Source organism: Oncorhynchus masou, chromosome 33, assembly GCF_036934945.1.
Source record: "Oncorhynchus masou masou isolate Uvic2021 chromosome 33, UVic_Omas_1.1, whole genome shotgun sequence".
Taxonomy (NCBI): Eukaryota; Metazoa; Chordata; class Actinopteri; order Salmoniformes; family Salmonidae; genus Oncorhynchus; species Oncorhynchus masou.
The window spans coordinates 34852490-34867194 of NC_088244.1; the positions used below are offsets into that span (position 1 = coordinate 34852490).

The 14705-nt window shown below is 45.5% G+C and overlaps 1 protein-coding gene and 1 pseudogene across 1 annotated transcript; one reads left to right on the plus strand and one right to left on the minus strand.

Annotated features, from left to right (window-relative positions):
* Nucleotides 1-1581: 1581 nt before the first annotated feature.
* On the plus strand, nucleotides 1582-11110 carry LOC135527471 (integrator complex subunit 11-like; annotated as a pseudogene).
* On the minus strand, nucleotides 10286-14468 carry LOC135528369 (lysophosphatidic acid receptor 6-like). The gene is made up of 2 exons (XM_064957397.1): nucleotides 14347-14468; nucleotides 10286-14028 (listed from the first exon to the last, which is right to left on the minus strand). The coding sequence occupies exon 2, from the start codon at nucleotides 13938-13940 to the stop codon at nucleotides 12957-12959; it is 984 nt and encodes a 327-aa protein (XP_064813469.1). The 5' UTR covers nucleotides 13941-14028; nucleotides 14347-14468; the 3' UTR covers nucleotides 10286-12956.
* Between the last annotated feature and the right edge of the window lie 237 nt (nucleotides 14469-14705).

Sequence of the window (14705 nt, forward strand, 5' to 3'; positions counted from 1 at the left end):
CATGCTTCAACATAGGGATGGTAACAGATTTCCTCCAGACGTGACGCTTGGCATTCAGGCCTTAGAGTTCAATCCTAGTTTCATCAGACCGGAGAACCTTGTTTCTCATGGTCTGAGTGTCCTTTAGGTGCCTGTAGGCAAACTCCAAGCGGGCTGTAATGTGCCTTTTTCTGAGGAATAGCTTCCATCTGGCCTCTCTACCATAAAGGCCTGATTGGTGGAGTGCTGCAGAGGTGGTTCTGGAAGGTTTTCCCATCTCCCCAGAGGAACTCTGGAGCTCTGTCAGAGTGACTGTCAGGTTCTTGGTTACCTCCCTGACCAAGGCCATTCTCCCCCAATTTCTCAGTTTGGCCGGGCAACTGGCTCTAGGGAGAGTCTTGGTGGTTTCAAACTTCTTACATTTAAGAATGATGTAGGACACTGTGGTCTTGGGGACCTTCAATGCTGCAGACATTTTTTGGTACCCTTCCCCAGATCTGTGCCTCGACACAATCCTGTCTCGGAGCTCTACAGATGTTTCCTTCGACCTCATGGCTTGGTTTTTGCTCTGACATGCACTGTCAACTGTGGGACCTTAAATAGACAGGTGTGTGGTTTTCCAAATAATGCCCAATCAATTAAATTGACCACATATAGACTCCAATCAAGTTGTAGAAACATCTCATAGCAAAGGGTCTGAATACTTATGTAAATAAGGTATTTCTGTCATTTTTTTAAAATTCTGAAAACGTGTTTTTGATTAGGAAAAAATTGCATGTAGTCCATTTTAAAATAAGTCTGTAATGTATCAAAATGTTGGATAATTCTAGGAGTCTGAATACTTTCCAAATACATTGTACAAAACACAAGAAAACCACGTTTTTGACTGACATTTTTTGAATGAACAAATCTCGCTTAGGGCCTCTGAAAGGCTGGAGGCGGTGCCTGGCCCTGCCCTGCCCTAGTGGTCATACATACATAATAGGACCTTTATTCTGCATTGTGAATTTTGTATGATTTTATGATTTTTTTCTTACCTTTTTAATGGATAAACTGTTTTTTAAAAATGGCTGTTTAACCTTTTAACTGGCACACCAAGAAAAAGTATGAGAAAAAGTATTTTTCGTCAAAATTTGTATGTAGCCTCAATATAGGCCATAAATTAAGATGTTTATGTGCATGATTTAAACTTTGATAATGCATCACAAACATCTCAACCAGCCAGTTGTTGCCCAATTAGCGTAAACTCATTTTGTACTGAAATTTGCATAGATTTTTTCAGTCATCTAAACAATTATACATTATGTCTGCTTCATTAACTTACAATGGAAGTTAGGACTGATATCAAATATTAATAAAATATGATACGTGTAAAAATATGAATATTAGAATGCATGTAAATGAATGCATGTAAATTATGTTTAAAGTACCAGTACAATTACATGTACTGAATGATATTATGAAACATATTGAAGATAACAGTCATACAGTGAACAATGATATGGATTTGAAAGGATTTTTGGATTTGCACAGATTTGAAAAATCCCATAATATTTCTCCATTGTCCGTTATCTCTAGCTTTGACTTAATAGCATTCCGTTAATGGGCAACTCAACCGACTGGTAGAGGATGTTTTTCAACAGTTCCTAAAATTGTAAATCAACAACATATTAGTAATTTAATCATTCTGAAGTTATGTTTTCAAGGTCAACAACATTTTACAACATTCTCATTTCCCATTTTAAACACAATTAGTCAACTAAACGTGTGGTACTGTAAATGAGGTTTGGTTTTGCTCAAATGATTTAGATCCATGCTTAGGTGTTCTATAAGAAACCATTTCTATTCTGTGTTGTCATAGGGCCGCGTGGTTTGATAAGGGTCGGCCTGACATCCTCATCTCAGAGTCTACCTACGCCACCACCTCCCGTGACTCGGGGAAAGGGACTTCCTGAAGAAAGTACATGAGACAGTGGAGAGAGGAGGAAAGGTGAGGACCACCACACAGGTTTCTTCTGTCCCTATAGCTAATTGCTCTCAGGTTCTGATACCAGTCTTTGCCCTGGGAATAGCTCAGGAACTATGCATTCTATTGGAAACATTCTGGTAAGGTTTTGATTCCGAGTTTAATTTGCCAGTTCAATTAGTATAGTGATCATGGTGTCCATTTGTTAAGATGCCATTAATTGTGTGTTGATTTGGCGTTAGGCAATTCAGAAAATGATTTCACAGTAACACTCTCCTCTCCTTCCAAGGGGAGCGGATGAACATGAAGGCCCCCCATCTACTTCTCCACAGGGCTCACAGAGAAATCACCTCTACAAACTCTTCATCACCTGGACCGATCAGAAAAACCTTTGAACAGAGAAACACGTTTGAGTTCAAACACATCAAGGCCTTTGATCGCTCCTACGCAGACAACAAAGGACCAATGGGGCAGAAACATCATATTTTTGTATGCTACTGCTATAACATTACTTTACAGTTGCAAATGTTTAATGTATGTTTAGGCATTGATATGCTTTAGATACAGACAATTCCAATCATTTGTCCATTATAGATACTATTCTTCTTACCCCAGTGAATATTCTACATAGTCACTGTAGACCCGTTATTATTAGGTTTATCCATTAAATTGTGTTGGAGCAGATAGTGTGCGACTTTCTAAATGAAATTATTGAAATATCACTACTGAAAAATCTGTGTTCCATGCTGGTCAGGAATGTTGCATGCTGGTCAGTCTCTACAGATTTTCAAGAAGTGCGCTGGCAATGAGAAGAATATGGAGAGTCCCATTTAAGATCTATACCATAAGCCTCCCGAGAGGTGCAGTGGTCTAAGGCACTGCATTGCAGGTGTTAGCTGTGCCACTAGAGATCCTGGTTCGAGTCCAGGCTCCGTTACAGCCGACCATGTGAGACCCATGTGACGGCACACAATTGGCCCAGCGTAGTCCGAGTTAGGGGAGGGTTTGGCCGGCAGGGGTGTCCTTGTCCCATTGCGCTCTAGCGACTTACGTGGCGGGCCGGGCGCATGCGCGCTGACACGGTCGACAGGTGTACGGTGTTTCCTCCGACACATTGGTGTGGCTGGCTTCCGGGTTAAGCGGGCATTGTGTTAAGAAGCAGTGCGGCTTGGTTAGGTCGTGTTTCGGAGGATGCATGGCTCTCGACCTTCGCCTCTCCGAGTCCGTAAGGGAGTTGCAGCGATGAGCCAAGACTGTAACTACCAATTCGATACCACAAAATTGTGGAGAAAAAGAAAACTATTTTTTTTAAATAAAAAGTATACCATAACTTCAATTAAATGGCGAGTCTCAAATAGCCACCGGGTCTAAATGAACTGTTTACGAGGTTATCATGAATTACAATCAATGGGTTTAATGTTTGATTTGTTACATTAAAGGTGCCTTGTGCAGAAATTGCTCTGCCGTTTCCTGGTTGCAAAAATTCTAATAGTTTGTCTAATCTCAGTTTGTAACAAAATTAGCAAGTATAGTGTAGAGAATCATTGTACCATCTACACCGGTGTGAAATATATTTTTATTAATTTGTTTGAAGCTGGTGTACAAAACCAAAAGTAAAAGATGCAAATCCGAAACTTAGGAACAGGAAGCATAGACATAGCACACATAGAACAGATCTACCACTTCTTAGACTGGATTTCAATGAGAGTGACAGATCTAACTAACTGGCAAACACAAAAAGTCTATTTCGGGGGTAAAGACCCCCAGAAATTGGCCAATCGCCCTCTACTGGCAAAAGGAAGAACTGCCGAAAAATGCACAGTGAAAGTAAAGAATCAATTTTCTGTCATGGAAAAGTGTTTTTATTTTTTTTAGCCATACTAAGACAAACATGACAAAGTGTGTAAATAAGAACACATTAGTGCCGGATATGAAGAAATGTATTAAAATGCTGGAAGTGGATGCTGGAATTAAAATAATTACCACGCGAAGGAGAAAACGCTGTGCACATTAAGGAAATAGAAGCCTCTCTCAAGCAAGTTCCTGTTGTGTTCAGTGATTTAAGCAAATAAATTCCGGGCTATTAATTGAAGTTTGATGTAGATTACAGAGCTGAAGTAAATACCCATTACTGCAAAGTTGGGGAGAAAAACAATCCTACTTTTCATTTTCTGTTTATCAGATCATCATGACTGGACATTGTGTGCACGGCACCATCAGACTGACACAAGATCCTGAATTGTCAAAAGAAACTGGAGATGGAAAATAGACAAACTCTAATACAAGATGAGATTATATTGAACTTGATGTATAATCATGATGTTACTGCAGTAATAGATATCAAATGGATACGTTGATATTGAGATCGGTGAGCCAACCTGCTGAGTTTGTCCTCTGTCTGTGACCCCTGCAGGTGGAGTACATGTCGTTCAGCGCCCTTGCAGACGCTAAGGGCATCATGCAGCTCCTCCGCATGGCAGAGCCTTGCAACATGCTGCTGGTGCACGGAGAGACCAGCCAAGAAGATCTTCAAGTTCTTCAAGATCGAGCATGTCATGTCTTGTTATGTCTGTTCCTGTCCTTTCTCTTCACTCTGTCTCTCTCTGCTGGTCTTTTTAGGTTACCTTCTCTGTCTCTCATTCTTCAGCTGTTCTACATTTCCCCTAACTAGCTCATTCACTCTTTCCCCACCTGTTCTCTCTTCCCCCTCTGATTAGGTCTCTATTTCTCTCTCTGTTCCTGCTACTTTCAGTGTCTGATTCTTGTTTGTGTTTTTTGATGCCAGAAGCAAGCTGTCGTCCCGTTTGCTTCCACCTTGTCCTATCATGTCGGAGTCTGCCTGGCAGGTGCATCCTGCATTATACTACGTTCTTTTGTTCCATTGACTACGTTGGAAGAGGATTTATGCCATTCCTGTTTTTTCATTAAAGAACTCTGTTTTCTGTTAAAACCGCTTTTGGGTCTTCACTCAAGTACATAACAGAAGAATCAGACCCAGAATGGACCCAGCGGCTCCGGACCCTTTTCACTCCGCCGTCGAGATCCAGGGAGCGATGCTAGGCAGACACGAGGAGGAATTGTCTGCTGCTCGACATGCCGTTGAGACCCTGGCCGTCCAAGTCTCCGACCTCACAAGACAGGTTCACCAACTCCACCTCGATCCACCGCCCACTTCCAGGGTTTCCGAGTCTCCGGAGCCCAGGATCAACAACCCGCCGTGTTACTCTGGGGAGCCCACTGAGTGCCGCTCATTCCTCACTCAGTGTGATGTGGTGTTCTCTCTCCAGCCCAACACTTACTCCAGGAGCGCAGCCCGCATCGCCTACGTCATTTCTCTCCTTACCGGACGGGCGCGTGAGTGGGGCACGGCAATCTGGGAGGCGAGGGCTGAGTGTATTAACCAGTATCAGGACTTTAAGGAGGAGATGATACGGGTTTTTGACCGTTCTGTTTTTGGCGAGGAGGCTTCCAGGGCCCTGTCTTCCCTATGTCAGGGGAATAGATCCATAACGGATTATTCTATTGAGTTTCGCACTCTCGCTGCCTCTAGTGACTGGAACGAGCCGGCTTTGCTCGCTCGTTTTCTGGAGGGTCTCCTCGTCGAGGTTAAGGATGAGATCCTCTCCCGGGAGGTTCCTTCCTGTCTGGACTCCTTAATAGCTCTCGCTATTCGCATAGAGCGACGGTTTGATCTTCGTCGCCGAGCTCGTGGAAAGGAGCTCGCGTTCTCCGTTGCTCCCCTCTCCACATCACTGCCACCTGCCGCATCACTGCCACCCTCCTCCGCCGGCTCGGATGCTGAGCCTATGCAGCTGGGGGGTATCCGCATCTCGGCCAAGGAGAAGGAACGGAGAATCACCAATCGCCTCTGTCTCTACTGCGGCTCCGCTGGTCATTTTGTCACCTCATGTCCAGTAAAAGCCAGAGCTCATCAGTAAAGGGAGGGCTACTGGTGAGCGCAACTACTCAGGCCTCTCCTTCTGGATCACGCACTACCTTTCCGGTCCATCTCCGCTGGCCCGGTTCATCTGCTTCCTGCAGTGCCTTGATAGACTCTGGGGCGGAGGGCTGTTTTATGGACGAGACCTGGGCTCGGGAACATGACATTCCTCTCAGACAGTTAGGGGAGGCCACGGCCTTGTTCGCTTTAGATGGTAGTTCTCTCCCCAAGATTCAGCGTGAGACGCTGCCTTTAACCCTCACTGTCTCTGGTAATCATAGCGAAACCATTTCTTTTTTAATTTTTCGTTCACCTTTTACACCTGTTGTTTTGGGTCATCCCTGGCTAGTGCGCCATAACCCTTCTATTAATTGGTCTAGTAATACTATCCTATCCTGGAATGTTTCTTGTCATGTGACCTGTTTAATGTCTGCTATCCCTCCTGTTTCCTCTGTCTCTTCTTCACAGGAGGAGCCTGGCGATTTGACAGGGGTGCCGGAGGAGTATCACGATCTGCGCACGGTGTTCAGTCGTTCCAAGGCCACTTCTCTCCCTCCACACCGGTCGTATGACTGTAGTATTGATCTCCTTCCGGGAACTACTCCCCCCGGGGTAGATTATACTCTCTGTCGGCTCCCGAACGTAAGGCTCTCGAGGATTATTTGTCGGTTTCGCTCAACGCCGGTACCATAGTCTCCTCCTCCTCTCCCGCCGGAGCGGGGTTTTTTTTTGTTCAGAAGAAGGACGGGTCCCTGCGCCCATGCGTGGATTATCGAGGGCTGAATGACATAACAGTTAAGAATCGTTACCCGCTTCCTCTTATGTCTTCAGCCTTCGAGATCCTGCAGGGAGCCAGGTTTTTCACCAAATTGGACCTTCGTAACGCCTACCATCTCGTGCGCATCAGGGAGGGGGACGAGTGGAAGACGGCGTTTAACACTCCGTTAGGGCACTTTGAATACCGGGTTCTTCCTTTCGGCCTCGTTAACGCTCCAGCTGTCTTTCAGGCACTAGTTAACGACGTCCTGAGAGACATGCTGAACATTTTTGTTTTCGTTTACATGGACGATATCCTGATTTTTTCTCCGTCTCTCTCGATTCATGTTCAGCACGTGCGACGCGTCCTCCAGCGCCTTTTGGAGAACTGTCTTTATGTGAAGGCTGAGAAGTGCATTTTTCATGCCGCCTCTGTCCCTTTTCTCGGTTCCGTTATTTCCGCTGAGGGCATTAAGATGGATCCCGCTAAGGTCCAGGCTGTCATTGATTGGCCCGTTCCTAAGTCACGCGTCGAGCTGCAGCGCTTTCTGGGCTTCGCTAATTTCTATCGTCGTTTCATCCGTAATTTCGGTCAGGTGGCAGCTCCCCTCACAGCCCTTACTTCTGTTAAGACGTGCTTTAAGTGGTCCGTTTCCGCCCAGGGAGCTTTTGATCTTCTTAAGAATCGTTTTACATCCGCTCCTATTCTTGTTACACCTGACATCTCTAGACAGTTTGTTGTTGAGGTTGACGCGTCAGAGGTGGGCGTGGGAGCCATTCTTTCTCAGCGCTCTCTCTCTGACGGCAAGGTCCATCCTTGCGCGTTTTTCTCTCATCGCTTATCGCCGTCAGAACGTAACTATGATGTTGGTAATCGCGAACTGCTCGCCATCCGCTTAGCCCTAGGCGAATGGCGACAGTGGTTGGAGGGGGCGACCGTTCCTTTTGTCGTTTGGACTGACCATAGGAACCTTGAGTACATCCGTTCAGCCAAACGACTTAATGCGCGTCAGGCTCGTTGGGCTCTGTTTTTCGCTCGTTTCGAGTTTATTATTTCTTATCGTCCGGGCTCAAAAAACACCAAGCCTGATGCTTTATCTCGTCTCTTCAGTTCTTCTGAGGTCTCCACCGACCCCGAGGGGATTCTCCCTGACGGGCGTGTTGTCGGGTTGACTGTCTGGGGAATTGAGAGGCAGGTAAAGCAAGCACTCGCTCACACTCCGTCGCCGCGAGCTTGTCCTAGGAACCTTCTGTTCGTTCCCGTTCCTACTCGTCCGGCCGTTCTTCAGTGGGCCCACTCTGCCAAGTTAGCCGGCCACCCCGGCGTTCGGGGTACGCTTGCTTCCATTCGCCAGCGTTTCTGGTGGCCCACTCGGGAACGTGACGCGCGTCGATTTGTCGCCGCTTGTTCGGTCTGCGCGCAGACTAAATCTGGGAACTCTCCTCCTGCCGGCCGTCTCAGACCGCTTCCCATTCCCTCTCGACCGTGGTCTCACATCGCTTTAGATTTTATCACCGGACTGCCTTCATCAGCGGGAAGACAGTTATTCTTACGGTTGTCGATAGATTCTCTAAGGCGGCTCATTTCATTCCTCTCGATAAGCTCCCTTCTGCTAAGGAGACGGCTCAGATCATTATCGAGAATGTTTTCCGTATTCATGGCCTTCCTTCTGACGTCGTTTCCGACAGAGGCCCGCAGTTCACGTCCCAATTTTGGAGGGAGTTTTGCCGTTTGATTGGGGCTTCCGTCAGTCTCTCGTCCGGCTTTCATCCCCAGTCTAACGGTCAAGCCGAACGGGCCAATCAGACTGTTGGTCGCATTTTACGCAGTCTTTCTTTTCGTAACCCTGCGTCTTGGTCAGAACAGCTCCCCTGGGCAGAGTACGCCCACAACTCGCTTCCCTCGTCTGCTACCGGTCTATCCCCTTTTCAGAGTAGCCTCGGGTACCAGCCTCCGCTGTTCTCATCTCAGCTCGCCGAGTCCTGCGTCCCCTCCGCTCAGGCTTTTGTCCAGCGTTGCGAGCGCACCTGGAAGGGGGTCAGGTCGGCACTTTGCCGTAATAGGGCGCAGACTGTGAGGGCCGCTAATAAGCGTAGGACCAAGAGTCCTAGATATTGTTGCGGTCAGAGAGTATGGCTCTCCACTCAGAACCTTCCCCTTAAGACAGCTTCTCGCAAGTTGGCCCCGCGGTTCATTGGTCCGTTCCGTATTTCTCAGGTCATTAATCCTGTCGCAGTGCGACTTCTTCTCCGCGCTATCTTCGTCGCGTTCACCCGGTCTTCCATGTCTCCTGTGTTAAGCCCGTTCTTCGCGCCCCCGCTCGTCCCTCCCCCCATCCTTGTCGAGGCGCACCCATCTACAGGGTTCGTAAGATTTTGGACATGCGCCCTCGGGGCCGTGGTCATCAGTACCTAGTGGATTGGGAGGGGTACGGTCCTGAGGAGAGGAGTTGGGTTCCCTCTCGGGACGTGCTGGACCGTTCGCTGATCGATGATTTCCTCCGTTGCCGCCAGGTTTCCTCCTCGAGTGCGCCAGGAGGCGCTCGGTGAGTGGGGGGGGTACTGTCATGTCTTGTTATGTCTGTTCCTGTCCTTTCTCTTCACTCTGTCTCTCTCTGCTGGTCTTTTTAGGTTACCTTCTCTGTCTCTCATTCTTCAGCTGTTCTACATTTCCCCTAACTAGCTCATTCACTCTTTCCCCACCTGTTCTCTCTTCCCCCTCTGATTAGGTCTCTATTTCTCTCTCTGTTCCTGCTACTTTCAGTGTCTGATTCTTGTTTGTGTTTTTTGATGCCAGAAGCAAGCTGTCGTCCCGTTTGCTTCCACCTTGTCCTATCCTGTCGGAGTCTGCCTGGCAGGTGCATCCTGCATTATACTACGTTCTTTTGTTCCATTGACTACGTTGGAAGAGGATTTATGCCATTCCTGTTTTTTCATTAAAGAACTCTGTTTTCTGTTAAAACCGCTTTTGGGTCTTCACTCAAGTACATAACAGAGCAGTTCAGGGAGTGACACCAGGATGTCCTTGTAACCCTAACTGTATCAAGAATGTCAGGGGTTTAGAGAAAAGGATATAGAATTGCAGTGTGTGCCACATGTTTGAGGAGCTCTGGGTAGTGTTTAGTAGTAGGGCACAGCGAAATGTTTAGCAACAGAAAACAACATTCTTCTTATTAGACGAGTTCACATTTCGCAGTGGTGAGAAAAAGGTTTTCTCCCCACTGAACAGCCCTGGTATTATCCATTTATTTTGATCGGTGTTCATTGTTTGTGGATTTGTAAAAAGTTTTTTAAAACAGTCGATGCACTGAAATGAAACGTCCGAAAATGAACACTTGGATTATAGTGATGTTTGTGAGATCAGACATAATAATGTAAAATATGTTTCGATAGGTGTAACCTAGAGCCACGTGTGTTGAATTTTAATCTGAGGGTATCCTGTTATTGACACACTTGTTGAATTATGCAAGAGAATGTGACAACTAATTAATGAGGCAGTCTAGACCGCACATGCGAGTGCAGGTAGTGTAGACAGAGCAAATGTTGTTTGGTGTTTGTAGCCATGTCCCTCCCCTTTATGTTAATTTATTCATATATACAAAGGAATCAATGTATTTATTCAGATGAGACACAAATATCCAGATTTTTAACACACACACAAAAAAGACTTGATTCAATAAGAAAAAGTATACATGAGTGCATTCTAAGACAAAAAGAAGTGACATTTGAGAGTGAATTGAATACCTGATTTCCCACCCGAATCACTGAATTCCATTCATTATTTGTACTTACCAGTAAAATGTTTTATGTGCTAGAATTCAGTCGATATCTGACAAATGACAAAAAATTGAATAGTTTGGAGTATCTTCATGCATTGTCCAAGAATGTTGCATTTATTACAATTGTTTTTAAAACCTTAACAATTTAGATGACCAGTTGCTAGTGTTTGTAATTCAGGGTGCTTTATTCTCTGCCTTTGGCCTTGCAGGTTTTTGTCCTATTATTGCCCTTGGATCACTTCTCCCCCATTTGATCCCCTGCTCTCCCTGGGTGTAGAGTCTTCGGCTGGTCTCTCCAGAGCAAGCTCTTAATGAGCTGGGCCTCAAGATGCACCAGCTCCGCTTCACTTGCCGAGTGCAGCCCAATGACACGCACAGTGACCCCGACACCCCCATCAGGATCTACACACACTTCAATAGGTACAGTAAGACAAAGTCGACCATTTTTATTCTTATTTGGGTAAAGTTTGGGCATAAAATGTACAAAGTTTGTTCTATGTCTTGAGCAAAGAAAAGTATACATGTATCACAAAAAAAAGTTACAGTAAGAGGACTAATATGAATGATTCATTCTCCCATTTCTCTCTGTATTGCCTCTGTTCTAGTCTACTGAAAGGTTACACAATCCAGCACCTCCCAGGCTCGTCAGCTGAAGACCTATCAGGTAAGGAGGATGGGTGTTGGAAATGAGTGTTATTGTGCCAGACCACAGTGTCTGCTTAGCAGTATGTCTGGGTACACTGTCCATACATGGCTTGAACCAGGGTCTGCATCGCAAACACGAGTGACCGCCTGTTCGACAACGTACTAGCCAGTTGCACCACTGAAAAGCCTGAACCCTGTTGCACTATACACATTATGGCGCAGCCCACAACCTTAAAGAGTCCTGGGGTTTCTATAACTTGAGTCATCGTCGCCATATCCTGTGACGCACTTCTTTTTATTTGACCAAAAACATCTAACTACAGCTGTACATGTAGCGACCACAAGCCAGAACCTTTTAGAATCTAACCCTTTTTAGATAAACACTGTATAAATGTCAATGATATGATCAAAATACACTTTAGGTTAGTATGTTTCCTGATAGAGCAGATTTACTAATCACAAGTCAAACTACTCCATCACATTCTCAGAGAGTTTATTTCAATCCAAATGATGTCAACCTGGCTTTATTTGTAGGTTGAAGATCTGGGGAGCTTTCTGTCTACTCTGCTGAAGAAAGGACTTCCATCGCGATTGTCTTCAATATGATCCCATTGTTCAGTGTAGCTTTCTGTAAAGGTTTGTATGTCTATTGTACAAAGCTTGAATACATACAGTTGAAGTCGGAAGTTTACATACACTGACGTTGGAGTCATTAACACTCGTTGTCCAACCACTCCACAAATTTCTTGTTAACAAACTATAGTTTTGGCAAGTCGTTTAGGACATCTACTTTGTGCATGACACAATAACTTTTTCCCAAAATTGTTTACAGACAGATTATTTCACTTATAACTGGAATTGTGATACAGTGAATTATAAGTGAGAAGTTTACATACAATAAGTTGACTGTGCGTTTGAACAGCTTGGAAAATTCCAGAAAATGATGTCATGGCTGAAGAAGCTTCTGATAGGCTAATTGACATAATTTGAGTCAATAAGAGGTGTACCTGTGGATGTATTTCAAGGCCTACCTTCAAAAAGGCCAGACTACGGTTTGCAACTGCACATGGGGACAAAGATATATAACTGTTTGGCCGTAATGACCATCGTTATGTTTGGAGGAAAAGGGGGAGGCTTGCAAGCCGAAGAACACCATCCCAACCGTGAAGCACACGGGTGTGAAGCACATGTTGTGGGGGTGCTTTACTGCAGGAGGGACTGGTGCACTTCACAAAATAGATGGCATCATGAAGTAGGAAAATTATGTGGATCTATTTAAGCAACGTCTCAAGACATCAGTTAAAGCTTGGTCGCAATTGAGTCTTCTAAATGGACAATGACCCCAAGCATACTTCCAAAGTTGTGGTAAAATGGCTTGAGGACAACAAAGTCAAGGTATTGGAGTGGCCATCACAAAGCACTGACCTCAATCCTATAGAACATTTGTGGGCAGAACTGAAAAAGCGGGTGCGAGTAAGGAGGTCTACAAACCTGCCTCAGTTACACCAGCTCTGTCAAGAGGAATTAATTGAGTGCCTGTAAACTTCTGACCCACTGGGAATGTGATGAAAGAAAATCTGAAATAAATCATTCTCTCTACTATTATTCTGACAGTTCACATTCTTAAAATAAAGTGGTGATCCTAACTGACCTAAGACAGGGAATTTTACTAGGATTAAATGTCATGAATTGTGAAAAACTGAGTTTAAATGTATTTGGCTAAGGTGTATGTAAACTTCCAACTTCAACTCTACATGTATGCAAAGGTTGGTGGTTTACGATGACAAAAAATTGCTTCATCAATTGGCTTCAGAGTTTGTGAGTAGAATATAAAAAGCATACAATTACATTAGCTGATTGGATACAGTTGGAGCTAGTTTATCCAAACCAGTCACTGTCCCACAGCAATGGTATAGAGCCCCCTATTCCTCCTGGCCCAAATCCATCTGAACCAGGCCATGGAGGGACTCCACTTACAGTGACTAGTGGTGAAGTAGTAGAGCAGGGGGTCCAGACAGCTGTTGAGGCTGACCAGAGCCAAAGTCACCTGCCGGGCATTGTAGATGGCATTGGCATGGGGACAGTGATGGATGGCCCCTTGACGGCGGAGCAGGTGCAGGAAGTGAACCACATGGTACGGCAGGAAGCAGAGCAGGGTGATAGCCAGGATGGTGTAGATGACTCTCAGGGCTCCGCGGGCCGTGTTGGTCCGGATGAGAGCGATGCGCCGTGCCACCAGAGGGTAACACACCAGGATGACCACAGAGGGCAGTAGCGAGCCGAAGACGAGACTGAATAAGCTGTACGGCGCCACACGCCTGTCCCACTCGTGCTTTGAAAAGTTCTCAAAGCAGCTACGGCGCTGGGGGCGACCTCCGCCAGGTTTGCTGTCCAGAGGTCCCACTCGGATGAAGGACAGAACAGCCACCCCCGCCACCACCCACACCGCCACACTCACCACTACAGTATAACACGAGTTCCGGAGCCTCAGATAGATGTGAGGATGTGTGACGGCCGTGTATCGATCCACACAGATACAGGTCATGAAGGCGATGCTGATGTAGATATTGGCGAAGAACATTGTTCCTGTAATGCGGCATGCCATGTCTCCGAATACCCAGTCGTTTCTGTTGAGGAAGTAGTGGATCTTGAAGGGCAGGGTGCAGAGGATGGCGGTATCGGCGAGGGCCAGGTTGATCACGTACACGTTAGATGAGGTGCGGGGAGTGATCTTGAAGATGAACATGTAGAGGGCTCCCACGTTTCCTGGCAGGCCCAGTGCCATCACCAGACTGTAGACGGCTGGGAAGAGGTAGAACTGGTAGTCTGCTGGGGTACTGCAGTTGCCAGGGAAATCTCCAACAGATGTATTCATTGTTTCAGGTTGGATAATAAAAATGAGCTTGTAGGCGACAGAGCCAGTGGGAGAGTTTACTTCTGCTTTCCTTTGCTGATTATGGAACCTATGGTGAAAGTGTTCACAGTCAGATATTATCACTGTTGATGTTTTACAGAAGATATTTCTCATCCTATCCTTCTTTTGCTTGACTTATCATGCCGTAGTTCACCAATACAATCATAGCTTCCATTGCAAAAAGTTGCTGTTTGAATTTCTTTATCTGATTTACATTTTAGTCATCGAATTGAAACTATCAAGATATTTTTCAACTTATGAACACTGTGTGTATTCTGTGACTATAAGCTACAATTCTTAACTATGACTAAATCAAGTAAACTGTGTTGGTAAAAGATAAAGTATGTTTAAAGAAAAAAGTACTTGCGTTTCTGAAGAACACTCGCTGGATCCACAAATCCACCAAAAAAAGTCAGCTAATTATTACACAGTAGGCTAACAAACATGAGCACTAAACAAATGCATTGTCTGTTTCCCCCCACACCTTCATATGAGCTTGGTGTCATGGGCATGGAAATTTCTTTGTGAGATCTGTCGCGTGAGTGGGTGGTGCTCAGTGCTATATCAAACAACACAGGAAATCTTCAGTGCATGTACTGTGCTCCTCCGTGGGTGGGTTGTAATCAGACACCCATCATCCTGTCATGTCGTGGCCTCGTTATTTTTAGTTGAAGGTGTTAGACCTTATTAATAACAGTACAGGACTAGATGTCAACACAAGCAAGC